A 24826-nucleotide genomic window follows, 5' to 3' on the forward strand; every position below is an offset into this window, starting at 1 on the left:
AAAAGGTCCGTCTGAATACAGCTTGGCCCCACAAAAATACACTCAACAACATGAATGATTCTTCTAATCATAAATTTTTATTTTCTCATATTCTTGATGAACATGTTGGTACGGTTTATTTTCCATAACCAGCCTCATCGCATTTGAATTGCCAGCTGCATGAGCTGACCGACTGTACCCCGGCACGACAGCATTGGCTGTGGGCATAGCAGAAGTATCCTACCTCAGCACATTGTCTGAAATTAAATTTGAGTCATGAGGAATGGAACCAGATGAAGGATCGTCATGGAACAAGCACCAACGTTGTTTTTGTATGAATGAGGAGGGTAGGGACTTTACATGTATTAATCATTTTCAATATATTTCTTTGTCTAATTTCATTCGCCGACTTCGGGGAGCATTCAATGACTTACCTCCGTTTTTGGAAGGCGATATTCAATTCCTCATCAAATTGATTTTCAGTCGACTCGGCTAAAACCACAGAAAATATTTTGGAGTTTAAGAAATGAAGAAATCTAAGGAAGGTCACTCAGTAAACAGTTGAATATACCTTGCTTTCTACAGCAATAGCACAGTCCGCCACAACTAAGGCCACCTGACCGGTCTCGGACGACCGCTATTGCGTGAGATGATCTTTAGATCTGAAGGTCATCCTCAAATCCCGTGAAATGAGCCAGAAGAGAGTATATGAAGATTCAAGCATGCAATTTCAGGAAATCGATACTTCTGATTTAGTGTGTTGTAGACCTCCGTCGATTGGCGCTGATTTCAGATGTTCATCCTCAGATTAGAGAATAGCTGTCAGATTTGATGATCATCAGAATATCGGACGTCTGCTACTGCTGACCTCTCTTCCATGATTTCTCTGCCAGGCGCGTGAATTTTCACATCGCTTCATTTTAACCCGACGCGTTGCCGTCGCCGCACCTCTCAAACAAAATTGAACTATCTTCTACCGAAATTAGTAAAATAATACTTACTTGCTACACACGCAAAGGCCAACACTACAACCAGTAACACACAGGTGAACTTCATTTTCTCTGCAAAATACATAAAATTGGAGTTGTTAGCTCTCTCATAGCAACCTTTTTCCAGAGGTCAAAACCTTCATTTCAAAGAGCGCCAGAGCCTGATGTCCAAGAACATATGCGTTATAATTTTTACGGAAATTTCTACCAAGTCTCATAGCTACCAATCACACTAGCGGGTACATTTTTATTGGAGCAAGTACAACTCTCTGGTGTCTAGCGTTATAGTTTTCCCGCATAGCCGACCGCAGTGGGGAAAGTTCCTGTCGGACTAGGCGTTTTGAAAAGTCATCAACAAGATCACTAAACAAGAACACTTGAAAAGTCATCAACATGATCATTAAACAAGAAAACTTACCGAGCGTATAGATATTGTCTGTAGAATGTTTAGTTCTGATGATCCGCTTTCGTACAATCGCTCAGCTATATGTCACTAACTTAATTCGCAAGTTTATATAGTAGGCCTAATTTTTTTCATATTCCGTCTTTGTGGTATGTATGATATTAATCAAAATGTTAATTTTCAATTAGCATATTATTCAGGATGATTATTATTCTATCATATATACTCGCATCGCTAGATTGGCAGCATGTTTTTCTTCTTAAGACCGGGTGTACCAACTGCAATTAAATGAAGCTATGAACATACTTTTCTGAGCAGACAATTCTGGACGGATTGTCTTATGTTCAAAAAAGAATGGCTTCACAAGATACAATGGTTGCGTAGTATCAAACCCAAATCACAAGAAGAATTTTAATTTTTCTGCGCTGAATTGTGTTGCAGATGGCCATTTCTACGAAGGACTTCGAAACTCAAAACTCGACTTCGAGATTCAAAACTTGACTTCGAAATTCAAAACTCGACTTCGAAATTCGAAACTCGACTTCGAGATTGACCAATGACCAATAGCCTTCGTGTGTGTAACTTCGTAACTTTGTTATCATTGCATTTTACTATGTGTTCTATGTACACGCCCACATGCAGCTGCAGTGATGCACGTACATTGTACCCGTATATCACGCACGTATACAGTCTCATGATGTGTACTATTGGTGATATATAGTATGTATACGGCCTAAACCGATTTTGAAGTGGGCGGCCAACCACACCACGACGTACACGTTTGTTAACTTTTTAAGAGAAATGGCTTAATGGCGACAACTTGGCCAGGGAGAACCACCCTCCTACGTGGTTACCCTCTGCTGATGTCAATGAGATAATATTTGGCAGAATTCACTTACCTTTTGGAAAAATGCTACTGCACTACGCTTGGAGTCCAACGACTGAAATGGTTGTTGGTTCGGGCAAGGTTTAATATTTGTAGCCAGGTCTAGTAGGGCTTATTCTGGATGTGCGTCGGCTTATTGAGCACAAAGCTCTCATGAATGCTTGGAAATTCTGCTTCGTCACTGCACTGGTTTCAAAATTCCATTGACACTCGACTTCAACTTCAACCTGTTACTCCTACTCTTTTTTTTTTCAAGTGGTAAGGATAGGTATGCATTCTAGATGACAGGGCCCGGATTTGAGAAGCCAGGATTTGTATTCTGGATGAACTGGCATGGATTTAGGACTAGAATTCCTCACATGCATTTGTGATGGACTCCATGATTTAGACATATCAGGTTCATTTTGCGGTCAGCTAACCATCCCCGAGAGTCGTTGCATCCTTACAAGAATTGTTATTTCCGGAGTAATTATGGCTTCCATGCCTTGATCGCGTTCTCGGCGGACATCTAGAAGTTATTCTTCAGTCTCATTGCACACTCCAAAAAGGCGTGATACCGATCCGAAAAATCGAAAAATCTGTACATGCTTTTGATATCTATAGTATTTGTGGAATTAATCGACGACTTTTTAAGAATTCCCCGATTCCTTGTACAGCTAATTATAACGTAGAATATAACTTATGAGTGATGTGGATCATATGTGGTGTGAACGTAGCCACATGCATCCCCTACTTTAACGACCCACTTTGATCCGGATCTGATTTTAAATGTGGCCACCAGGGGGCAAAGTTCATAAATAATCAATGTCTATTTCTAGCTAGCTGGCGATACTGCGGCTTCCCTCGTCCGTCGTCGTCATGTGCAGAACTATTGTCTGACAATTTTCACAACAAGTTCTTCTTCAGGCTCTCCCTTCCATGTCGACAGATGAGCACAATGGCCCTGGCCGTTTCATTTTGAACCAGTATCCAAGACTGGTCATCTTATCATTAGGACAGCATGCAGGGCCAACTATTAAGAAAACGACGAACATCGAAAAAGGAGAGGGGGACAGAGAGAGGAGACGGTGCCACTGTCACCTGCGAGGGATCCGTAGACAGTTGGCCACACAACTGAAGACAGGAGCCATAACACGGAGGGGATTGGTGGTGCTGATGGACCTGTTGGAGGGAGAAGGGTCAGTGAGTTATCCAGAGCCTCCACTTCTCTGACGGAGAGGGGGCAGAGAGAAGAAACGGTGCCAAGTGTCACCTGCGAGGGATCTGAAGACAGGAGCCATGACACGGAGGGGACTGGTGGTGCTGCTGGACTTTTTGGAGGGAGAAGGGCCAGTGAGTTATCCAGAGCCTCCACTTCTCTGATGGAGAGGGGGACAGAGAGAGGAGACGGTGCCAAGTGTCACCTGCGAGGGATCCGTAGACAGTTGGCCACACAACTGAAGACAGGAGCCATGACACGGAGGGGCCGGTGGCGCTGATAGATTTGTTGGAGGGAGAAGGGCCAGTGAGTTATCCAGAGCCTCCACTTCTTTATTGTCTATTCACAGCACACACACACAACTGAAGACAGGAGCCATGACACGGAGGGGACTGGTGGCGCTGATAGACTTTTTGGAGGGAGAAGGGCCAGTGAGTTATCCAGAGCCTCCACTTCTTTGATGTCTACACACACACGCACACGTAAAAGGTCCGTCTGAATACAGCTTGGCCCCACAAAAATACACTCAACAACATGAATGATTCTTCTAATCATAAATTTTTATTTTCTCATATTCTTGATGAACATGTTGGTACGGTTTATTTTCCATAACCAGCCTCATCGCATTTGAATTGCCAGCTGCATGAGCTGACCGACTGTACCCCGGCACGACAGCATTGGCTGTGGGCATAGCAGAAGTATCCTACCTCAGCACATTGTCTGAAATTAAATTTGAGTCATGAGGAATGGAACCAGATGAAGGATCGTCATGGAACAAGCACCAACGTTGTTTTTGTATGAATGAGGAGGGTAGGGACTTTACATGTATTAATCATTTTCAATATATTTCTTTGTCTAATTTCATTCGCCGACTTCGGGGAGCATTCAATGACTTACCTCCGTTTTTGGAAGGCGATATTCAATTCCTCATCAAATTGATTTTCAGTCGACTCGGCTAAAACCACAGAAAATATTTTGGAGTTTAAGAAATGAAGAAATCTAAGGAAGGTCACTCAGTAAACAGTTGAATATACCTTGCTTTCTACAGCAATAGCACAGTCCGCCACAACTAAGGCCACCTGACCGGTCTCGGACGACCGCTATTGCGTGAGATGATCTTTAGATCTGAAGGTCATCCTCAAATCCCGTGAAATGAGCCAGAAGAGAGTATATGAAGATTCAAGCATGCAATTTCAGGAAATCGATACTTCTGATTTAGTGTGTTGTAGACCTTCGTCGATTGGCGCTGATTTCAGATGTTCATCCTCAGATTAGAGTACAGCTGTCAGATTTGATGATCATCAGAATATCGGACGTCTGCTACTGCTGACCTCTCTTCCATGATTTCTCTGCCAGGCGCGTGAATTTTCACATCGCTTCATTTTAACCCGACGCGTTGCCGTCGCCGCACCTCTCAAACAAAATTGAACTATCTTCTACCGAAATTAGTAAAATAATACTTACTTGCTACACACGCAAAGGCCAACACTACAACCAGTAACACACAGGTGAACTTCATTTTCTCTGCAAAATACATAAAATTGGAGTTGTTAGCTCTCTCATAGCAACCTTTTTCCAGAGGTCAAAACCTTCATTTCAAAGAGCGCCAGAGCCTGATGTCCAAGAACATATGCGTTATAATTTTTACGGAAATTTCTACCAAGTCTCATAGCTACCAATCACACTAGCGGGTACATTTTTATTGGAGCAAGTACAACTCTCTGGTGTCTAGCGTTATAGTTTTCCCGCGTAGCCGACCGCAGTGGGGAAAGTTCCTGTCGGACTAGGCGTTTTGAAAAGTCATCAACAAGATCACTAAACAAGAACACTTGAAAAGTCATCAACATGATCATTAAACAAGAAAACTTACCGAGCGTATAGATATTGTCTGTAGAATGTTTAGTTCTGATGATCCGCTTTCGTACAATCACTCAGCTATATGTCACTAACTTAATTCGCAAGTTTGTATAGTAGGCCTAATTTTTTTCATATTCCGTCTTTGTGGTATGTATGATATTAATGAAAATGTTAATTTTTAATAGCATATTATTCAGGATGATTATTATTCTATCATATATACTCGCATCGCTAGATTGGCAGCATGTTTTTCTTCTTAAGACCGGGTGTACCAACTGCAATTAAATGAAGCTATGAACATACTTTTCTGAGCAGACAATTCTGGACGGATTGTCTTATGTTCAAAAAAGAATGGCTTCACAAGATACAATGGTTGCGTAGTATCAAACCCAAATCACAAGAAGAATTTTAATTTTTCTGCGCTGAATTGTGTTGCAGATGGCCATTTCTACGAAGGACTTCGAAACTCAAAACTCGACTTCGAGATTCAAAACTTGACTTCGAAATTCAAAACTCGACTTCGAAATTCGAAACTCGACTTCGAGATTGACCAATGACCAATAGCCTTCGTGTGTGTAACTTCGTAACTTTGTTATCATTGCATTTTACTATGTGTTCTAAGTACACGCCCACATGCACGTACATTGTACCCGTATATCACGCACGTATACAGTCTCATGATGTGTACTATTGGTGATATATAGTATGTATACGGCCTAAACCGATTTTGAAGTGGGCGGCCAACCACACCACGACGTACACGTTTGTTAACTTTTTAAGAGAAATGGCTTAATGGCGACAACTTGGCCAGGGAGAACCACCCTCCTACGTGGTTACCCTCTGCTGATGTCAATGAGATAATATTTGGCAGAATTCACTTACCTTTTGGAAAAATGCTACTGCACTACGCTTGGAGTCCAACGACTGAAATGGTTGTTGGTTCGGGCAAGGTTTAATATTTGTAGCCATGTCTAGTAGGGCTTATTCTGGATGTGCGTCGGCTTATTGAGCACAAAGCTCTCATGAATGCTTGGAAATTCTGCTTCGTCACTGCACTGGTTTCAAAATTCCATTGACACTCGACTTCAACTTCAACCTGTTACTCCTACTCTTTTTTTTTTCAAGTGGTAAGGATAGGTATGCATTCTAGATGACAGGGCCCGGATTTGAGAAGCCAGGATTTGTATTCTGGATGAACTGGCATGGATTTAGGACTAGAGTTCCTCACATGCATTTGTGATGGACTCCATGGTTTAGACATATCAGGTTCATTTTGCGGTCAGCTAACCATCCCCGAGAGTCGTTGCATCCTTACAAGAATTGTTATTTCCGGAGTAATTATGGCTTCCATGCCTTGATCGCGTTCTCGGCGGACATCTAGAAGTTATTCTTCTGTCTCATTGCACACTCCAAAAAGGCGTGATACCGATCCGAAAAATCGAAAAATCTGTACATGCTTTTGATATCTATAGTATTTGTGGAATTAATCGACGACTTTTTAGGAATTCCCCGATTCCTTGTACAGCTAATTATAACGTAGAATATAACTTATGAGTGATGTGGATCATATGTGGTGTGAACGTAGCCACATGCATCCCCTACTTTAACGACCCACTTTGATCCGGATCTGATTTTAAATGTGGCCACCAGGGGGCAAAGTTCATAAATAATCAATGTCTATTTCTAGCTATCTGGCGATACTGCGGCTTCCCTCGTCCGTCGTCGTCATGTGCAGAACTATTGTCTGACAATTTTCACAACAAGTTCTTCTTCAGGCTCTCCCTTCCATGTCGACAGATGAGCACAATGGCCCTGGCCGTTTCATTTTGAACCAGTATCCAAGACTGGTCATCTTATCATTAGGACAGCATGCAGGGCCAACTATTAAGAAAACGACGAACATCGAAAAAGGAGAGGGGGACAGATAGAGGAGACGGTGCCAGTGTCACCTGCGAGGGATCCGTAGACAGTTGGCCACACAACTGAAGACAGGAGCCATGACACGGAGGGGATTGGTGGTGCTGATGGACTTGTTGGAGGGAGAAGGGTCAGTGAGTTATCCAGAGCCTCCACTTCTCTGACGGAGAGGGGGCAGAGAGAGGAGACGGTGCCAAGTGTCACCTGCGAGGGATCTGAAGACAGGAGCCATGACACGGAGGGGAATGGTGGTGCTGCTGGACTTTTTTGAGGGAGAAGGGCTAGTGAGTTATCCAGAGCCTCCACTTCTCTGATGGAGAGGGGGACAGAGAGAGGAGACGGTGCCAAGTGTCACCTGCGAGGGATCTGAAGACAGGAGCCATGACACGGAGGGGCCGGTGGCGCTGATAGATTTGTTGGAGGGAGAAGGGCCAGTGAGTTATCCAGAGCCTCCACTTCTTTATTGTCTATACACAGCACACACACACAACTGAAGACAGGAGCCATGACACGGAGGGGACTGGTGGCGCTGATAGACTTGTTGGAGGGAGAAGGGCCAGTGAGTTATCCAGAGCCTCCACTTCTTTGATGTCTACACACACACGCACACGTAAAAGGTCCGTCTGAATACAGCTTGGCCCCACAAAAATACACTCAACAACATGAATGATTCTTCTAATCATAAATTTTTATTTTCTCATATTCTTGATGAACATGTTGGTACGGTTTATTTTCCATAACCAGCCTCATCGCATTTGAATTGCCAGCTGCATGAGCTGACCGACTGTACCCCGGCACGACAGCATTGGCTGTGGGCATAGCAGAAGTATCCTACCTCAGCACATTGTCTGAAATTAAATTTGAGTCATGAGGAATGGAACCAGATGAAGGATCGCCATGGAACAAGCACCAACGTTGTTTTTGTATGAATGAGGAGGGTAGGGACTTTACATGTATTAATCATTTTCAATATATTTCTTTGTCTAATTTCATTCGCCGACTTCGGGGAGCATTCAATGACTTACCTCCGTTTTTGGAAGGCGATATTCAATTCCTCATCAAATTGATTTTCAGTCGACTCGGCTAAAACCACAGAAAATATTTTGGAGTTTAGGAAATGAAGAAATCTAAGGAAGGTCACTCAGTAAACAGTTGAATATACCTTGCTTTCTACAGCAATAGCACAGTCCGCCACAACTAAGGCCACCTGACCGGTCTCGGACGACCGCTATTGCGTGAGATGATCTTTAGATCTGAAGGTCATCCTCAAAATCCCGTGAAATGAGCCAGAAGAGAGTATACGAAGATTCAAGCATGCAATTTCAGGAAATCGATACTTCTGATTTAGTGTGTTGTAGACCTTCGTCGATTGGCGCTGATTTCAGATGTTCATCCTCAGATTAGAGAATAGCTGTCAGATTTGATGATCATCAGAATATCGGACTTCTGCTACTGCTGACCTCTCTTCCATGATTTCTCTGCCAGGCGCGTGAATTTTCACATCGCTTCATTTTAACCCGACGCGTTGCCGTCGCCGCACCTCTCAAACAAAATTGAACTATCTTCTACCGAAATTAGTAAAATAATACTTACTTGCTACACACGCAAAGGCCAACACTACAACTAGTAACACACAGGTGAACTTCATTTTCTCTGCAAAATACATAAAATTGGAGTTGTGAGCTCTCTCATAGCAACCTTTTTCCAGAGGTCAAAACCTTCATTTCAAAGAGCGCCAGAGCCTGATGTCCAAGAACATATGCGTTATAATTTTTACGGAAATTTCTACCAAGTCTCATAGCTACCAATCACACTAGCGGGTACATTTTTATTGGAGCAAGTACAACTCTCTGGTGTCTAGCGTTACAGTTTTCCCGCGTAGCCGACCGCAGTGGGGAAAGTTCCTGTCGGACTAGGCGTTTTGAAAAGTCATCAACAAGATCACTAAACAAGAACACTTGAAAAGTCATCAACATGATCATTAAACAAGAAAACTTACCGAGCGTATAGATATTGTCTGTAGAATGTTTAGTTCTGATGATCCGCTTTCGTACAATCACTCAGCTATATGTCACTAACTTAATTCGCAAGTTTGTATAGTAGGCCTAATTTTTTTCATATTCCGTCTTTGTGGTATGTATGATATTAATGAAAATGTTAATTTTTAATAGCATATTATTCAGGATGATTATTATTCTATCATATATACTCGCATCGCTAGATTGGCAGCATGTTTTTCTTCTTAAGACCGGGTGTACCAACTGCAATTAAATGAAGCTATGAACATACTTTTCTGAGCAGACAATTCTGGACGGATTGTCTTATGTTCAAAAAAGAATGGCTTCACAAGATACAATGGTTGCGTAGTATCAAACCCAAATCACAAGAAGAATTTTAATTTTTCTGCGCTGAATTGTGTTGCAGATGGCCATTTCTACGAAGGACTTCGAAACTCAAAACTCGACTTCGAGATTCAAAACTTGACTTCGAAATTCAAAACTCGACTTCGAAATTCGAAACTCGACTTCGAGATTGACCAATGACCAATAGCCTTCGTGTGTGTAACTTCGTAACTTTGTTATCATTGCATTTTACTATGTGTTCTATGTACACGCCCACATGCACGTACATTGTACCCGTATATCACGCACGTATACAGTCTCATGATGTGTACTATTGGTGATATATAGTATGTATACGGCCTAAACCGATTTTGAAGTGGGCGGCCAACCACACCACGACGTACACGTTTGTTAACTTTTTAAGAGAAATGGCTTAATGGCGACAACTTGGCCAGGGAGAACCACCCTCCTACGTGGTTACCCTCTGCTGATGTCAATGAGATAATATTTGGCAGAATTCACTTACCTTTTGGAAAAATGCTACTGCACTACGCTTGGAGTCCAACGACTGAAATGGTTGTTGGTTCGGGCAAGGTTTAATATTTGTAGCCAGGTCTAGTAGGGCTTATTCTGGATGTGCGTCGGCTTATTGAGCACAAAGCTCTCATGAATGCTTGGAAATTCTGCTTCGTCACTGCACTGGTTTCAAAATTCCATTGACACTCGACTTCAACTTCAACCTGTTACTCCTACTCTTTTTTTTTTCAAGTGGTAAGGATAGGTATGCATTCTAGATGACAGGGCCCGGATTTGAGAAGCCAGGATTTGTATTCTGGATGAACTGGCATGGATTTAGGACTAGAATTCCTCACATGCATTTGTGATGGACTCCATGATTTAGACATATCAGGTTCATTTTGCGGTCAGCTAACCATCCCCGAGAGTCGTTGCATCCTTACAAGAATTGTTATTTCCGGAGTAATTATGGCTTCCATGCCTTGATCGCGTTCTCGGCGGACATCTAGAAGTTATTCTTCAGTCTCATTGCACACTCCAAAAAGGCGTGATACCGATCCGAAAAATCGAAAAATCTGTACATGCTTTTGATATCTATAGTATTTGTGGAATTAATCGACGACTTTTTAGGAATTCCCCGATTCCTTGTACAGCTAATTATAACGTAGAATATAACTTATGAGTGATGTGGATCATATGTGGTGTGAACGTAGCCACATGCATCCCCTACTTTAACGACCCACTTTGATCCGGATCTGATTTTAAATGTGGCCACCAGGGGGCATAGTTCATAAATAATCAATGTCTATTTCTAGCTAGCTGGCGATACTGCGGCTTCCCTCGTCCGTCGTCGTCATGTGCAGAACTATTGTCTGACAATTTTCACAACAAGTTCTTCTTCAGGCTCTCCCTTCCATGTCGACAGATGAGCACAATGGCCCTGGCCGTTTCATTTTGAACCAGTATCCAAGACTGGTCATCTTATCATTAGGGCAGCATGCAGGGCCAACTATTAAGAAAACGACGAACATCGAAAAAGGAGAGGGGGACAGAGAGAGGAGACGGTGCCACTGTCACCTGCGAGGGATCCGTAGACAGTTGGCCACACAACTGAAGACAGGAGCCATAACACGGAGGGGATTGGTGGTGCTGATGGACTTGTTGGAGGGAGAAGGGTCAGTGAGTTATCCAGAGCCTCCACTTCTCTGACGGAGAGGGGGCAGAGAGAAGAGACGGTGCCAAGTGTCACCTGCGAGGGATCTGAAGACAGGAGCCATGACACGGAGGGGACTGGTGGTGCTGCTGGACTTTTTGGAGGGAGAAGGGCCAGTGAGTTATCCAGAGCCTCCACTTCTCTGATGGAGAGGGGGACAGAGAGAGGAGACGGTGCCAAGTGTCACCTGCGAGGGATCCGTAGACAGTTCGCCACACAACTGAATACAGGAGCCATGACACGGAGGGGGCCGGTGGCGCTGATAGATTTGTTGGAGGGAGAAGGGCCAGTGAGTTATCCAGAGCCTCCACTTCTTTATTGTCTACACACAGCACACACACACAACTGAAGACAGGAGCCATGACACGGAGGGGATTGGTGGCGCTGATAGACTTGTTGGAGGGAGAAGGACCAGTGAGTTATCCAGAGCCTCCACTTCTTTGATGGAGAGGGGGACAGAGAGAGGAGACGGTGCCAAGTGTCACCTGCGAGGGATCTGAAGACAGGAGCCATGACACGGAGGGGAATGGTGGTGCTGCTGGACTTGTTGGAGGGAGAAGGGCCAGTGAGTTATCCAGAACCTCCACTTCTCTGATGGAGAGGGGGGCAGAGAGAGGAGACGGTGCCAGTGTCACCTGCGAGGGATCTGAAGACAGTTGGCCACACAACTGAAGACAGGAGCCATGACACGGAGGGGCCGGTGGCGCTGATAGATTTGTTGGAGGGAGAAGGGCCAGTGAGTTATCCAGAGCCTCCACTTCTTTATTGTCTACACACAGCACACACACACAACTGAAGACAGGAGCCATGACACGGAGGGGATTGGTGGCGCTGATAGACTTGTTGGAGGGAGAAGGGCCAGTGAGTTATCCAGAGCCTCCACTTCTTTGATGGAGAGGGGGACAGAGAGAGGAGACGGTGCCAAGTGTCACCTGCGAGGGATCTGAAGACAGGAGCTATGACACGGAGGGGACTGGTGGTGCTGCTGGACTTGTTGGAGGGAGAAGGGCCAGTGAGTTATCCAGAGCCTCTACTTCTCTGATGGAGAGGGGGATAGAGAGAGGAGACGGTGCCAAGTGTCACCTGCGAGGGATCTGAAGACAGGAGCCATGACACGGAGGGGACTGGTGGTGCTGCTGGAGTTGTTGGAGGGAGAAGTGCCAGTGAGTTATCCAGAGCCTCCACTTCTCTGATGGAGAGGGGGATAGAGAGAGGAGACGGTGCCAAGTGTCACCTGCGAGGGATCCGTAGACAGTTCGCCACACAACTGAATACAGGAGCCATGACACGGAGGGGCCGGTGGCGCTGATAGATTTGTTGGAGGGAGAAGGGACAGTGAGTTATCCAGAGCCTCCACTTCTTTATTGTCTACACACAGCACACACACACAACTGAAGACAGGAGCCATGACACGGAGGGGATTGGTGGCGCTGATAGACTTGTTGGAGGGAGAAGGGCCAGTGAGTTATCCAGAGCCTCCACTTCTTTATTGTCTACACACAGCACACACACACAACTGAAGACAGGAGCCATGACACGGAGGGGATTGGTGGCGCTGATAGACTTGTTGGAGGGAGAAGGGCCAGTGAGTTATCCAGAGCCTCCACTTCTTTGATGGAGAGGGGGACAGAGAGAGGAGACGGTGCCAAGTGTCACCTGCGAGGGATCTGAAGACAGGAGCCATGACACGGAGGGGAATGGTGGTGCTGCTGGACTTTTTGGAGGGAGAAGGGCCAGTGAGTTATCCAGAGCTTCCACTTCTCTGATGGAGAGGGGGACAGAGAGAGGAGACGGTGCCAAGTGTCACCTGCGAGGGATCTGAAGACAGGAGCCATGACACGGAGGTGACTGGTGGCGCTGATAGACTTGTTGGAGGGAGAAGGGCCAGTGAGTTATCCAGAGCCTCCACTTCTTTGATGTCTACACACACACGCACACGTAAAAGGTCCGTCTGAATACAGCTTGGCCCCACAAAAATACACTCAACAACATGAATGATTCTTCTAATCATAAATTTTTATTTTCTCATATTCTTGATGAACATGTTGGTACGGTTTATTTTCCATAACCAGCCTCATCGCATTTGAATTGCCAGCTGCATGAGCTGACCGACTGTACCCCGGCACGACAGCATTGGCTGTGGGCATAGCAGAAGTATCCTACCTCAGCACATTGTCTGAAATTAAATTTGAGTCATGAGGAATGGAACCAGATGAAGGATCGTCATGGAACAAGCACCAACGTTGTTTTTGTATGAATGAGGAGGGTAGGGACTTTACATGTATTAATCATTTTCAATATATTTCTTTGTCTAATTTCATTCGCCGACTTCGGGGAGCATTCAATGACTTACCTCCGTTTTTGGAAGGCGATATTCAATTCCTCATCAAATTGATTGTCAGTCGACTCGCCTAAAACCACAGAAAATATTTTGGAGTTTAAGAAATGAAGAAATCTAAGGAAGGTCACTCAGTAAACAGTTGAATATACCTTGCTTTCTACAGCAATAGCACAGTCCGCCACAACTAAGGCCACCTGACCGGTCTCGGACGACCGCTATTGCGTGAGATGATCTTTAGATCTGAAGGTCATCCTCAAAATCCCGTGAAATGAGCCAGAAGAGAGTATACGAAGATTCAAGCATGCAATTTCAGGAAATCGATACTTCTGATTTAGTGTGTTGTAGACCTTCGTCGATTGGCGCTGATTTCAGATGTTCATCCTCAGATTAGAGAATAGCTGTCAGATTTGATGATCATCAGAATATCGGACGTCTGCTACTGCTGACCTCTCTTCCATGATTTCTCTGCCAGGCGCGTGAATTTTCACATCGCTTCATTTTAACCCGACGCGTTGCCGTCGCCGCACCTCTCAAACAAAATTGAACTATCTTCTACCGAAATTAGTAAAATAATACTTACTTGCTACACACGCAAAGGCCAACACTACAACCAGTAACACACAGGTGAACTTCATTTTCTCTGCAAAATACATAAAATTGGAGTTGTTAGCTCTCTCATAGCAACCTTTTTCCAGAGGTCAAAACCTTCATTTCAAAGAGCGCCAGAGCCTGATGTCCAAGAACATATGCGTTATAATTTTTACGGAAATTTCTACCAAGTCTCATAGCTACCAATCACACTAGCGGGTACATTTTTATTGGAGCAAGTACAACTCTCTGGTGTCTAGCGTTATAGTTTTCCCGCGTAGCCGACCGCAGTGGGGAAAGTTCCTGTCGGACTAGGCGTTTTGAAAAGTCATCAACAAGATCACTAAACAAGAACACTTGAAAAGTCATCAACATGATCATTAAACAAGAAAACTTACCGAGCGTATAGATATTGTCTGTAGAATGTTTAGTTCTGATGATCCGCTTTCGTACAATCACTCAGCTATATGTCACTAACCTAATTCGCAAGTTTGTATAGTAGGCCTAATTTTTTTCATATTCCGTCTTTGTGGTATGTATGGTATTAATGAAAATGTTAATTTTTAATAGCATATTATTCAGGATGATTATTATTCTATCATATATACTCGCATCGCTAGATTGGCAGCATGCTTTTCTTCTTAAGACCGGGTGTACCAACTGCAATTAAATGAAGCTATGAACATACTTTTCTGAGCAGACAATTCTGGACGGATTGTCTTATGTTCAAAAAAGAATGGCTTCACAAGATACAATGGTTGCGTAGTATCAAACCCAAATCACAAGAAGAATTTTAATTTTTCTGCGCTGAATTGTGTTGCAGATGGCCATTTCTACGAAGGACTTCGAAACTCAAAACTCGACTTCGAGATTCAAAACTTGACTTCGAAATTCAAAACTCGACTTCGAAATTCGAAACTCGACTTCGAGATTGACCAATGACCAATAGCCTTCGTGTGTGTAACTTCGTAACTTTGTTATCATTGCATTTTACTATGTGTTCTATGTACACGCCCACATGCACGTACATTGTACCCGTATATCACGCACGTATACAGTCTCATGATGTGTACTATTGGTGATATATAGTATGTATACGGCCTAAACCGATTTTGAAGTGGGCGGCCAACCACACCACGACGTACACGTTTGTTAACTTTTTAAGAGAAATGGCTTAATGGCGACAACTTGGCCAGGGAGAACCACCCTCCTACGTGGTTACCCTCTGCTGATGTCAATGAGATAATATTTGGCAGAATTCACTTACCTTTTGGAAAAATGCTACTGCACTACGCTTGGAGTCCAACGACTGAAATGGTTGTTGGTTCGGGCAAGGTTTAATATTTGTAGCCAGGTCTAGTAGGGCTTATTCTGGATGTGCGTCGGCTTATTGAGCACAAAGCTCTTATGAATGCTTGGAAATTCTGCTTCGTCACTGCACTGGTTTCAAAATTCCATTGACACTCGACTTCAACTTCAACCTGTTACTCCTACTCTTTTTTTTTTCAAGTGGTAAGGATAGGTATGCATTCTAGATGACAGGGCCCGGATTTGAGAAGCCAGGATTTGTATTCTGGATGAACTGGCATGGATTTAGGACTAGAATTCCTCACATGCATTTGTGATGGACTCCATGATTTAGACATATCAGGTTCATTTTGCGGTCAGCTAACCATCCCCGAGAGTCGTTGCATCCTTACAAGAATTGTTATTTCCGGAGTAATTATGGCTTCCATGCCTTGATCGCGTTCTCGGCGGACATCTAGAAGTTATTCTTCTGTCTCATTGCACACTCCAAAAAGGCGTGATACCGATCCGAAAAATCGAAAAATCTGTACATGCTTTTGATATCTATAGTACAATGTATTTGTGGAATTAATCGACGACTTTTTAGGAATTCCCCGATTCCTTGTACAGCTAATTATAACGTAGAATATAACTTATGAGTGATGTGGATCATATGTGGTGTGAACGTAGCCACATGCATCCCCTACTTTAACGACCCACTTTGATCCGGATCTGATTTTAAATGTGGCCACCAGGGGGCAAAGTTCATAAATAATCAATGTCTATTTCTAGCTAGCTGGCGATACTGCGGCTTCCCTCGTCCGTCGTCGTCATGTGCAGAACTATTGTCTGACAATTTTCACAACAAGTTCTTCTTCAGGCTCTCCCTTCCATGTCGACAGATGAGCACAATGGCCCTGGCCGTTTCATTTTGAACCAGTATCCAAGACTGGTCATCTTATCATTAGGACAGCATGCAGGGCCAACTATTAAGAAAACGACGAACATCGAAAAAGGAGAGGGGGACAGAGAGAGGAGACGGTGCCAGTGTCACCTGCGAGGGATCCGTAGACAGTTGGCCACACAACTGAAGACAGGAGCCATGACACGGAGGGGATTGGTGGTGCTGATGGACTTGTTGGAGGGAGAAGGGTCAGTGAGTTATCCAGAGCCTCCACTTCTCTGACGGAGAGGGGGCAGAGAGAGGAGACGGTGCCAAGTGTCACCTGCGAGGGATCTGAAGACAGGAGCCATGACACGGAGGGGAATGGTGGTGCTGCTGGACTTTTTGGAGGGAGAAGGGCTAGTGAGTTATCCAGAGCCTCCACTTCTCTGATGGAGAGGGGGACAGAGAGAGGAGACGGGGCCAAGTGTCACCTGCGAGGGATCCGTAGACAGTTCGCCACACAACTGAATACAGGAGCCATGACACGGAGGGGGCCGGTGGCGCTGATAGATTTGTTGGAGGGAGAAGGGCCAGTGAGTTATCCAGAGCCTCCACTTCTTTATTGTCTACACACAGCACACACACACAACTGAAGACAGGAGCCATGACACGGAGGGGACTGATGGCGCTGATAGACTTGTTGGGGGGAGAAGGGCCAGTGAGTTATCCAGAGCCTCCACTTCTTTGATGGAGAGGGGGACAGAGAGAGGAGACGGTGCCAAGTGTCACCTGCGAGGGATCTGAAGACAGGAGCCATGACACGGAGGGGATTGGTGGCGCTGATAGACTTGTTGGAGGGAGAAGGGCCAGTGAGTTATCCAGAGCCTCCACTTCTCTGATGGAGAGGGGGATAGAGAGAGGAGACGGTGCCAAGTGTCACCTGCGAGGGATCTGAAGACAGGAGCCATGACACGGAGGGGACTGGTGGTGCTGCTGGAGTTGTTGGAGGGAGAAGGCCCAGTGAGTTATCCAGAGCCTCCACTTCTCTGATGGAGAGGGGGATAGAGAGAGGAGACGGTGCCAAGTGTCACCTGCGAGGGATCTGAAGACAGGAGCCATGACACGGAGGGGCCGGTGGCGCTGATAGATTTGTTGGAGGGAGAAGGGCCAGTGAGTTATCCAGAGCCTCCACTTCTCTGATTGAGAGGGGGACAGAGATAGGAGACAGTGCCAAGTGTCACCTGCGAGGGATCTGAAGACAGGAGCCATGACACGGAGGGGATTGGTGGTGCTGCTGGACTTGTTGGAGGGAGAAGGGCCAGTGAGTTATCCAGAGCCTCCACTTCTTTATTGTCTACACACAGCACACACACACAACTGAAGACAGGAGCAATGACACGGAGGGGACTGGTGGCGCTGATAGACTTGTTGGAGGGAGAAGGGCCAGTGAGTTATCCAGAGCCTCCACTTCTTTGATGTCTACACACACACGCGCACGTAAAAGGTCCGTTCGAATACAGCTTGGCCCCACAAAAATACACTCAACAACATGAATGATTCTTCTAATCATAAATTTTTATTTTCTCATATTCTTGATGAACATGTTGGTACGGTTTATTTTCCATAACCAGCCTCATCGCATTTGAAATGCCAGCTGCATGAGCTGACCGACTGTACCCCGGCACGACAGCATTGGCTGTGGGCATAGCAGAAGTATCCTACCTCAGCACATTGTCTGAAATTAAATTTGAGTCATGAGGAATGGAACCAGATGAAGGATCGTCATGGAACAAGCACCAACGTTGTTTTTGTATGAATGAGGAGGGTAGGGACTTTACATGTATTAATCATTTTCAATATATTTCTTTGTCTAATTTCATTCGCCGACTTCGGGGAGCATTCAATGACTTACCTCCGTTTTTGGAAGGCGATATTCAATTCCTCATCAAATTGATTTTCAGTCGACTCGGCTAAAACCACAGAAAATATTTTGGAGTTTAAGAAATGAAGAAATCTAAGGAAGGTCACTCAGTAAACAGTTGAATATACCTTGCTTTCTACAGCAATAGCACAGTCCGCCACAACTAAGGCCACCTGACCGGTCTCGGACGACCGCTATTGCGTGAGATGATCTTTAGATCTGAAGGTCATCCTCAAAATCCCGTGAAATGAGCCAGAAGAGAGTATACGAAGATTCAAGCATGCAATTTCAGGAAATCGATACTTCTGATTTAGTGTGTTGTAGACCTTCGTCGATTGGCGCTGATTTCAGATGTTCATCCTCAGATTAGAGAATAGCTGTCAGATTTGATGATCATCAGAATATCGGACGTCTGCTACTGCTGACCTCTCTTCCATGATTTCTCTGCCAGGCGCGTGAATTTTCACATCGCTTCATTTTAACCCGACGCGTTGCCGTCGCCGCACCTCTCAAACAAAATTGAACTATCTTCTACCGAAATTAGTAAAATAATACTTACTTGCTACACACGCAAAGGCCAACACTACAACCAGTAACACACAGGTGAACTTCATTTTCTCTGCAAAATACATAAAATTGGAGTTGTTAGCTCTCTCATAGCAACCTTTTTCCAGAGGTCAAAACCTTCATTTCAAAGAGCGCCAGAGCCTGATGTCCAAGAACATATGCGTTATAATTTTTACGGAAATTTCTACCAAGTCTCATAGCTACCAATCACACTAGCGGGTACATTTTTATTGGAGCAAGTACAACTCTCTGGTGTCTAGCGTTATAGTTTTCCCGCGTAGCCGACCGCAGTGGGGAAAGTTCCTGTCGGACTAGGCGTTTTGAAAAGTCATCAACAAGATCACTAAACAAGAACACTTGAAAAGTCATCAACATGATCATTAAACAAGAAAACTTACCGAGCGTATAGATATTGTCTGTAGAATGTTTAGTTCTGATGATCCGCTTTCGTACAATCACTCAGCTATATGTCACTAACTTAATTCGCAAGTTTGTATAGTAGGCCTAATTTTTTTCATATTCCGTCTTTGTGGTATGTATGATATTAATGAAAATTTTAATTTTTAATAGCATATTATTCAGGATGATTATTATTCTATCATATATACTCGCATCGCTAGATTGGCAGCATGTTTTTCTTCTTAAGACCGGGTGTACCAACTGCAATTAAATGAAGCTATGAACATACTTTTCTGAGCAGACAATTCTGGACGGATTGTCTTATGTTCAAAAAAGAATGGCTTCACAAGATACAATGGTTGCGTGGTATCAAACCCAAATCACAAGAAGAATTTTAATTTTTCTGCGCTGAATTGTGTTGCAGATGGCCATTTCTACGAAGGACTTCGAAACTCAAAACTCGACTTCGAGATTCAAAACTTGACTTCGAAATTCAAAACTCGACTTCGAAATTCGAAGCTCGACTTCGAGATTGACCAATGACCAATAGCCTTCGTGTGTGTAACTTCGTAACTTTGTTATCATTGCATTTTACTATGTGTTCTATGTACACGCCCACATGCACGTACATTGTACCCGTATATCACGCACGTATACAGTCTCATGATGTGTACTATTGGTGATATATAGTATGTATACGGCCTAAACCGATTTTGAAGTGGGCGGCCAACCACACCACGACGTACACGTTTGTTAACTTTTTAAGAGAAATGGCTTAATGGCGACAACTTGGCCAAGGAGAACCACCCCCCTACGTGGTTACCCTCTGCTGATGTCAATGAGATAATATTTGGCAGAATTCAATTACCTTTTGGAAAAATGCTACTGCACTACGCTTGGAGTCTAACGACTGAAATGGTTGTTGGTTCGGGCAAGGTTTAATATTTGTAGCCAGGTCTAGTAGGGCTTATTCTGGATGTGCGTCGGCTTATTGAGCACAAAGCTCTCATGAATGCTTGGAAATTCTGCTTCGTCACTGCACTGGTTTCAAAATTCCATTGACACTCGACTTCAACTTCAACCTGTTACTCCTACTCTTTTTTTTTTTCAAGTGGTAAGGATAGGTATGCATTCTAGATGACAGGGCCCGGATTTGAGAAGCCAGGATTTGTATTCTGGATGAACTGGCATGGATTTAGGACTAGAATTCCTCACATGCATTTGTGATGGACTCCATGATTTAGACATATCAGGTTCATTTTGCGGTCAGCTAACCATCCCCGAGAGTCGTTGCATCCTTACAAGAATTGTTATTTCCGGAGTAATTATGGCTTCCATGCCTTGATCGCGTTCTCGGCGGACATCTAGAAGTTATTCTTCAGTCTCATTGCACACTCCAAAAAGGCGTGATACCGATCCGAAAAATCGAAAAATCTGTACATGCTTTTGATATCTATAGTATTTGTGGAATTAATCGACGACTTTTTAGGAATTCCCCGATTCCTTGTACAGCTAATTATAACGTAGAATATAACTTATGAGTGATGTGGATCATATGTGGTGTGAACGTAGCCACATGCATCCCCTACTTTAACGACCCACTTTGATCCGGATCTGATTTTAAATGTGGCCACCAGGGGGCAAAGTTCATAAATAATCAATGTCTATTTCTAGCTAGCTGGCGATACTGCGGCTTCCCTCGTCCGTCGTCGTCATGTGCAGAACTATTGTCTGACAATTTTCACAACAAGTTCTTCTTCAGGCTCTCCCTTCCATGTCGACAGATGAGCACAATGGCCCTGGCCGTTTCATTTTGAACCAGTATCCAAGACTGGTCATCTTATCATTAGGACAGCATGCAGGGCCAACTATTAAGAAAACGACGAACATCGAAAAAGGAGAGGGGGGCAGAGAGAGGAGACGGTGCCAGTGTCACCTGCGAGGGATCCGTAGACAGTTCGCCACACAACTGAATACAGGAGCCATGACACGGAGGGGGCCGGTGGCGCTGATAGATTTGTTGGAGGGAGAAGGGCCAGTGAGTTATCCAGAGCCTCCACTTCTTTATTGTCTACACACAGCACACACACACAACTGAAGACAGGAGCCATGACACGGAGGGGATTGGTGGCGCTGATAGACTTGTTGGAGGGAGAAGGGCCAGTGAGTTATCCAGAGCCTCCACTTCTTTGATGGAGAGGGGGACAGAGAGAGGAGACGGTGCCAAGTGTCACCTGCGAGGGATCTGAAGACAGGAGCTATGACACGGAGGGGACTGGTGGTGCTGCTGGACTTGTTGGAGGGAGAAGGGCCAGTGAGTTATCCAGAGCCTCCACTTCTCTGATGGAGAGGGGGCTAGAGAGAGGAGACGGTGCCAAGTGTCACCTGCGAGGGATCTGAAGACAGGAGCCATGACACGGAGGGGACTGGTGGTGCTGCTGGACTTGTTGGAGGGAGAAGGGCCAGTGAGTTATCCAGAGCCTCCACTTCTCTGATGGAGAGGGGGACAGAGAGAGGAGACGGTGCCAGTGTCACCTGCGAGGGATCCGTAGACAGTTGGCCACACAACTGAAGACAGGAGCCATGACACGGAGGGGCCGGTGGCGCTGATAGATTTGTTGGAGGGAGAAGGGCCAGTGAGTTATCCAGAGCCTCCACTTCTTTATTGTCTACACACAGCACACACACACAACTGAAGACAGGAGCCATGACACGGAGGGGATTGGTGGCGCTGATAGACTTGTTGGAGGGAGAAGGGCCAGTGAGTTATCCAGAGCCTCCACTTCTTTGATGGAGAGGGGGACAGAGAGAGGAGACGGTGCCAAGTGTCACCTGCGAGGGATCTGAAGACAGGAGCTATGACACGGAGGGGACTGGTGGTGCTGCTGGACTTGTTGGAGGGAGAAGGGCCAGTGAGTTATCCAGAGCCTCCACTTCTCTGATGGAGAGGGGGATAGAGAGAGGAGTCGGTGCCAAGTGTCACCTGCGAGGGATCTGAAGACAGGAGCCATGACACGGAGGGGCCGGTGGCGCTGATAGATTTGTTGGAGGGAGAAGGGCCAGTGAGTTATCCAGAGCCTCCACTTCTTTATTGTCTATACACAGCACACACACACAACTGAAGACAGGAGCCATGACACGGAGGGGACTGGTGGCGCTGATAGACTTGTTGGAGGGAGAAGGGCCAGTGAGTTATCCAGAGCCTCCACTTCTTTGATGTCTACACACACACGCACACGTAAAAGGTCCGTCTGAATACAGCTTGGCCCCACAAAAATACACTCAACAACATGAATGATTCTTCTAATCATAAATTTTTATTTTCTCATATTCTTGATGAACATGTTGGTACGGTTTATTTTCCATAACCAGCCTCATCGCATTTGAATTGCCAGCTGCATGAGCTGACCGACTGTACCCCGGCACGACAGCATTGGCTGTGGGCATAGCAGAAGTATCCTACCTCAGCACATTGTCTGAAATTAAATTTGAGTCATGAGGAATGGAACCAGATGAAGGATCGTCATGGAACAAGCACCAACGTTGTTTTTGTATGAATGAGGAGGGTAGGGACTTTACATGTATTAATCATTTTCAATATATTTCTTTGTCTAATTTCATTCGCCGACTTCGGGGAGCATTCAATGACTTACCTCCGTTTTTGGAAGGCGATATTCAATTCCTCATCAAATTGATTTTCAGTCGACTCGGCTAAAACCACAGAAAATATTTTGGAGTTTAAGAAATGAAGAAATCTAAGGAAGGTCACTCAGTAAACAGTTGAATATACCTTGCTTTCTACAGCAATAGCACAGTCCGCCACAACTAAGGCCACCTGACCGGTCTCGGACGACCGCTATTGCGTGAGATGATCTTTAGATCTGAAGGTCATCCTCAAAATCCCGTGAAATGAGCCAGAAGAGAGTATACGAAGATTCAAGCATGCAATTTCAGGAAATCGATACTTCTGATTTAGTGTGTTGTAGACCTTCGTCGATTGGCGCTGATTTCAGATGTTCATCCTCAGATTAGAGAATAGCTGTCAGATTTGATGATCATCAGAATATCGGACTTCTGCTACTGCTGACCTCTCTTCCATGATTTCTCTGCCAGGCGCGTGAATTTTCACATCGCTTCATTTTAACCCGACGCGTTGCCGTCGCCGCACCTCTCAAACAAAATTGAACTATCTTCTACCGAAATTAGTAAAATAATACTTACTTGCTACACACGCAAAGGCCAACACTACAACCAGTAACACACAGGTGAACTTCATTTTCTCTGCAAAATACATAAAATTGGAGTTGTGAGCTCTCTCATAGCAACCTTTTTCCAGAGGTCAAAACCTTCATTTCAAAGAGCGCCAGAGCCTGATGTCCAAGAACATATGCGTTATAATTTTTACGGAAATTTCTACCAAGTCTCATAGCTACCAATCACACTAGCGGGTACATTTTTATTGGAGCAAGTACAACTCTCTGGTGTCTAGCGTTACAGTTTTCCCGCGTAGCCGACCGCAGTGGGGAAAGTTCCTGTCGGACTAGGCGTTTTGAAAAGTCATCAACAAGATCACTAAACAAGAACACTTGAAAAGTCATCAACATGATCATTAAACAAGAAAACTTACCGAGCGTATAGATATTGTCTGTAGAATGTTTAGTTCTGATGATCCGCTTTCGTACAATCACTCAGCTATATGTCACTAACTTAATTCGCAAGTTTGTATAGTAGGCCTAATTTTTTTCATATTCCGTCTTTGTGGTATGTATGATATTAATGAAAATGTTAATTTTTAATAGCATATTATTCAGGATGATTATTATTCTATCATATATACTCGCATCGCTAGATTGGCAGCATGTTTTTCTTCTTAAGACCGGGTGTACCAACTGCAATTAAATGAAGCTATGAACATACTTTTCTGAGCAGACAATTCTGGACGGATTGTCTTATGTTCAAAAAAGAATGGCTTCACAAGATACAATGGTTGCGTAGTATCAAACCCAAATCACAAGAAGAATTTTAATTTTTCTGCGCTGAATTGTGTTGCAGATGGCCATTTCTACGAAGGACTTCGAAACTCAAAACTCGACTTCGAGATTCAAAACTTGACTTCGAAATTCAAAACTCGACTTCGAAATTCGAAACTCGACTTCGAGATTGACCAATGACCAATAGCCTTCGTGTGTGTAACTTCGTAACTTTGTTATCATTGCATTTTACTATGTGTTCTATGTACACGCCCACATGCACGTACATTGTACCCGTATATCACGCACGTATACAGTCTCATGATGTGTACTATTGGTGATATATAGTATGTATACGGCCTAAACCGATTTTGAAGTGGGCGGCCAACCACACCACGACGTACACGTTTGTTAACTTTTTAAGAGAAATGGCTTAATGGCGACAACTTGGCCAGGGAGAACCACCCTCCTACGTGGTTACCCTCTGCTGATGTCAATGAGATAATATTTGGCAGAATTCACTTACCTTTTGGAAAAATGCTACTGCACTACGCTTGGAGTCCAACG

At 44.5% G+C, this 24826-nt stretch overlaps 7 protein-coding genes across 10 annotated transcripts in view; 1 reads left to right on the top strand and 6 right to left on the bottom strand.

Moving 5' to 3' along the window:
• LOC135489058 (probable G-protein coupled receptor No18) overlaps positions 1-24826 on the top strand; it is a 167538-nt gene that overhangs the window by 95511 nt on the left and 47201 nt on the right. The window lies entirely within an intron of this gene.
• LOC135489803 (conotoxin ArMKLT2-032-like) lies at positions 56-1443 on the bottom strand. Its single transcript, XM_064775358.1, has 4 exons — positions 1387-1443; positions 981-1040; positions 414-471; positions 56-236 (listed from the first exon to the last, which is right to left on the bottom strand). Exons 2-4 carry the CDS (start codon positions 1033-1035, stop codon positions 116-118), a joined length of 234 nt encoding a protein of 77 aa, XP_064631428.1. The 5' UTR covers positions 1036-1040; positions 1387-1443; the 3' UTR covers positions 56-115.
• On the bottom strand, positions 3995-5384 carry LOC135489809 (conotoxin ArMKLT2-032-like). The gene is made up of 4 exons (XM_064775362.1): positions 5326-5384; positions 4920-4979; positions 4353-4410; positions 3995-4175 (listed from the first exon to the last, which is right to left on the bottom strand). Exons 2-4 carry the CDS (start codon positions 4972-4974, stop codon positions 4055-4057), a joined length of 234 nt encoding a protein of 77 aa, XP_064631432.1. The 5' UTR covers positions 4975-4979; positions 5326-5384; the 3' UTR covers positions 3995-4054.
• On the bottom strand, positions 7897-9269 carry LOC135490039 (conotoxin ArMKLT2-032-like). Its single transcript, XM_064775702.1, has 4 exons — positions 9229-9269; positions 8823-8882; positions 8255-8312; positions 7897-8077 (listed from the first exon to the last, which is right to left on the bottom strand). The coding sequence occupies exons 2-4, from the start codon at positions 8875-8877 to the stop codon at positions 7957-7959; spliced, it is 234 nt and encodes a 77-aa protein (XP_064631772.1). The 5' UTR covers positions 8878-8882; positions 9229-9269; the 3' UTR covers positions 7897-7956.
• Positions 13296-14686, bottom strand: LOC135489879 (conotoxin ArMKLT2-0111-like). The gene is made up of 4 exons (XM_064775489.1): positions 14628-14686; positions 14222-14281; positions 13654-13711; positions 13296-13476 (listed from the first exon to the last, which is right to left on the bottom strand). Exons 2-4 carry the CDS (start codon positions 14274-14276, stop codon positions 13356-13358), a joined length of 234 nt encoding a protein of 77 aa, XP_064631559.1. The 5' UTR covers positions 14277-14281; positions 14628-14686; the 3' UTR covers positions 13296-13355.
• Positions 17957-19347, bottom strand: LOC135489795 (conotoxin ArMKLT2-0111-like). The gene is made up of 4 exons (XM_064775346.1): positions 19289-19347; positions 18883-18942; positions 18315-18372; positions 17957-18137 (listed from the first exon to the last, which is right to left on the bottom strand). The coding sequence occupies exons 2-4, from the start codon at positions 18935-18937 to the stop codon at positions 18017-18019; spliced, it is 234 nt and encodes a 77-aa protein (XP_064631416.1). The 5' UTR covers positions 18938-18942; positions 19289-19347; the 3' UTR covers positions 17957-18016.
• On the bottom strand, positions 22585-23975 carry LOC135489858 (conotoxin ArMKLT2-032-like). Its single transcript, XM_064775455.1, has 4 exons — positions 23917-23975; positions 23511-23570; positions 22943-23000; positions 22585-22765 (listed from the first exon to the last, which is right to left on the bottom strand). Exons 2-4 carry the CDS (start codon positions 23563-23565, stop codon positions 22645-22647), a joined length of 234 nt encoding a protein of 77 aa, XP_064631525.1. The 5' UTR covers positions 23566-23570; positions 23917-23975; the 3' UTR covers positions 22585-22644.

The sequence above is a fragment of the Lineus longissimus genome, chromosome 6, assembly GCF_910592395.1.
Source record: "Lineus longissimus chromosome 6, tnLinLong1.2, whole genome shotgun sequence".
Lineage (NCBI taxonomy): Eukaryota > Metazoa > Nemertea > Pilidiophora > Heteronemertea > Lineidae > Lineus > Lineus longissimus.

What these genes read in the sequence shown, in the direction of transcription:
- LOC135489803 (XM_064775358.1), bottom strand. Translation starts at nt 1,035, where the DNA reads ATGAAGTTCACCTGTGTGTTACTGGTTGTAGTGTTGGCCTTTGCGTGT. An exon ending in GGCCTTTGCGTGTGTAGCAA is followed by an intron (nt 472 to 980) that starts GTAAGTATTATT and finishes CTGTGGTTTTAG; the next exon opens with CCGAGTCGACTGAAAATCAA. An exon ending in ATCGCCTTCCAAAAACGGAG is followed by an intron (nt 237 to 413) that starts GTAAGTCATTGA and finishes ATTTAATTTCAG; the next exon opens with ACAATGTGCTGAGGTAGGAT.
- LOC135489809 (XM_064775362.1), bottom strand. Translation starts at nt 4,974, where the DNA reads ATGAAGTTCACCTGTGTGTTACTGGTTGTAGTGTTGGCCTTTGCGTGT. An exon ending in GGCCTTTGCGTGTGTAGCAA is followed by an intron (nt 4,411 to 4,919) that starts GTAAGTATTATT and finishes CTGTGGTTTTAG; the next exon opens with CCGAGTCGACTGAAAATCAA. An exon ending in ATCGCCTTCCAAAAACGGAG is followed by an intron (nt 4,176 to 4,352) that starts GTAAGTCATTGA and finishes ATTTAATTTCAG; the next exon opens with ACAATGTGCTGAGGTAGGAT.
- LOC135490039 (XM_064775702.1), bottom strand. Translation starts at nt 8,877, where the DNA reads ATGAAGTTCACCTGTGTGTTACTAGTTGTAGTGTTGGCCTTTGCGTGT. An exon ending in GGCCTTTGCGTGTGTAGCAA is followed by an intron (nt 8,313 to 8,822) that starts GTAAGTATTATT and finishes CTGTGGTTTTAG; the next exon opens with CCGAGTCGACTGAAAATCAA. An exon ending in ATCGCCTTCCAAAAACGGAG is followed by an intron (nt 8,078 to 8,254) that starts GTAAGTCATTGA and finishes ATTTAATTTCAG; the next exon opens with ACAATGTGCTGAGGTAGGAT.
- LOC135489879 (XM_064775489.1), bottom strand. Translation starts at nt 14,276, where the DNA reads ATGAAGTTCACCTGTGTGTTACTGGTTGTAGTGTTGGCCTTTGCGTGT. An exon ending in GGCCTTTGCGTGTGTAGCAA is followed by an intron (nt 13,712 to 14,221) that starts GTAAGTATTATT and finishes CTGTGGTTTTAG; the next exon opens with GCGAGTCGACTGACAATCAA. An exon ending in ATCGCCTTCCAAAAACGGAG is followed by an intron (nt 13,477 to 13,653) that starts GTAAGTCATTGA and finishes ATTTAATTTCAG; the next exon opens with ACAATGTGCTGAGGTAGGAT.
- LOC135489795 (XM_064775346.1), bottom strand. Translation starts at nt 18,937, where the DNA reads ATGAAGTTCACCTGTGTGTTACTGGTTGTAGTGTTGGCCTTTGCGTGT. An exon ending in GGCCTTTGCGTGTGTAGCAA is followed by an intron (nt 18,373 to 18,882) that starts GTAAGTATTATT and finishes CTGTGGTTTTAG; the next exon opens with CCGAGTCGACTGAAAATCAA. An exon ending in ATCGCCTTCCAAAAACGGAG is followed by an intron (nt 18,138 to 18,314) that starts GTAAGTCATTGA and finishes ATTTAATTTCAG; the next exon opens with ACAATGTGCTGAGGTAGGAT.
- LOC135489858 (XM_064775455.1), bottom strand. Translation starts at nt 23,565, where the DNA reads ATGAAGTTCACCTGTGTGTTACTGGTTGTAGTGTTGGCCTTTGCGTGT. An exon ending in GGCCTTTGCGTGTGTAGCAA is followed by an intron (nt 23,001 to 23,510) that starts GTAAGTATTATT and finishes CTGTGGTTTTAG; the next exon opens with CCGAGTCGACTGAAAATCAA. An exon ending in ATCGCCTTCCAAAAACGGAG is followed by an intron (nt 22,766 to 22,942) that starts GTAAGTCATTGA and finishes ATTTAATTTCAG; the next exon opens with ACAATGTGCTGAGGTAGGAT.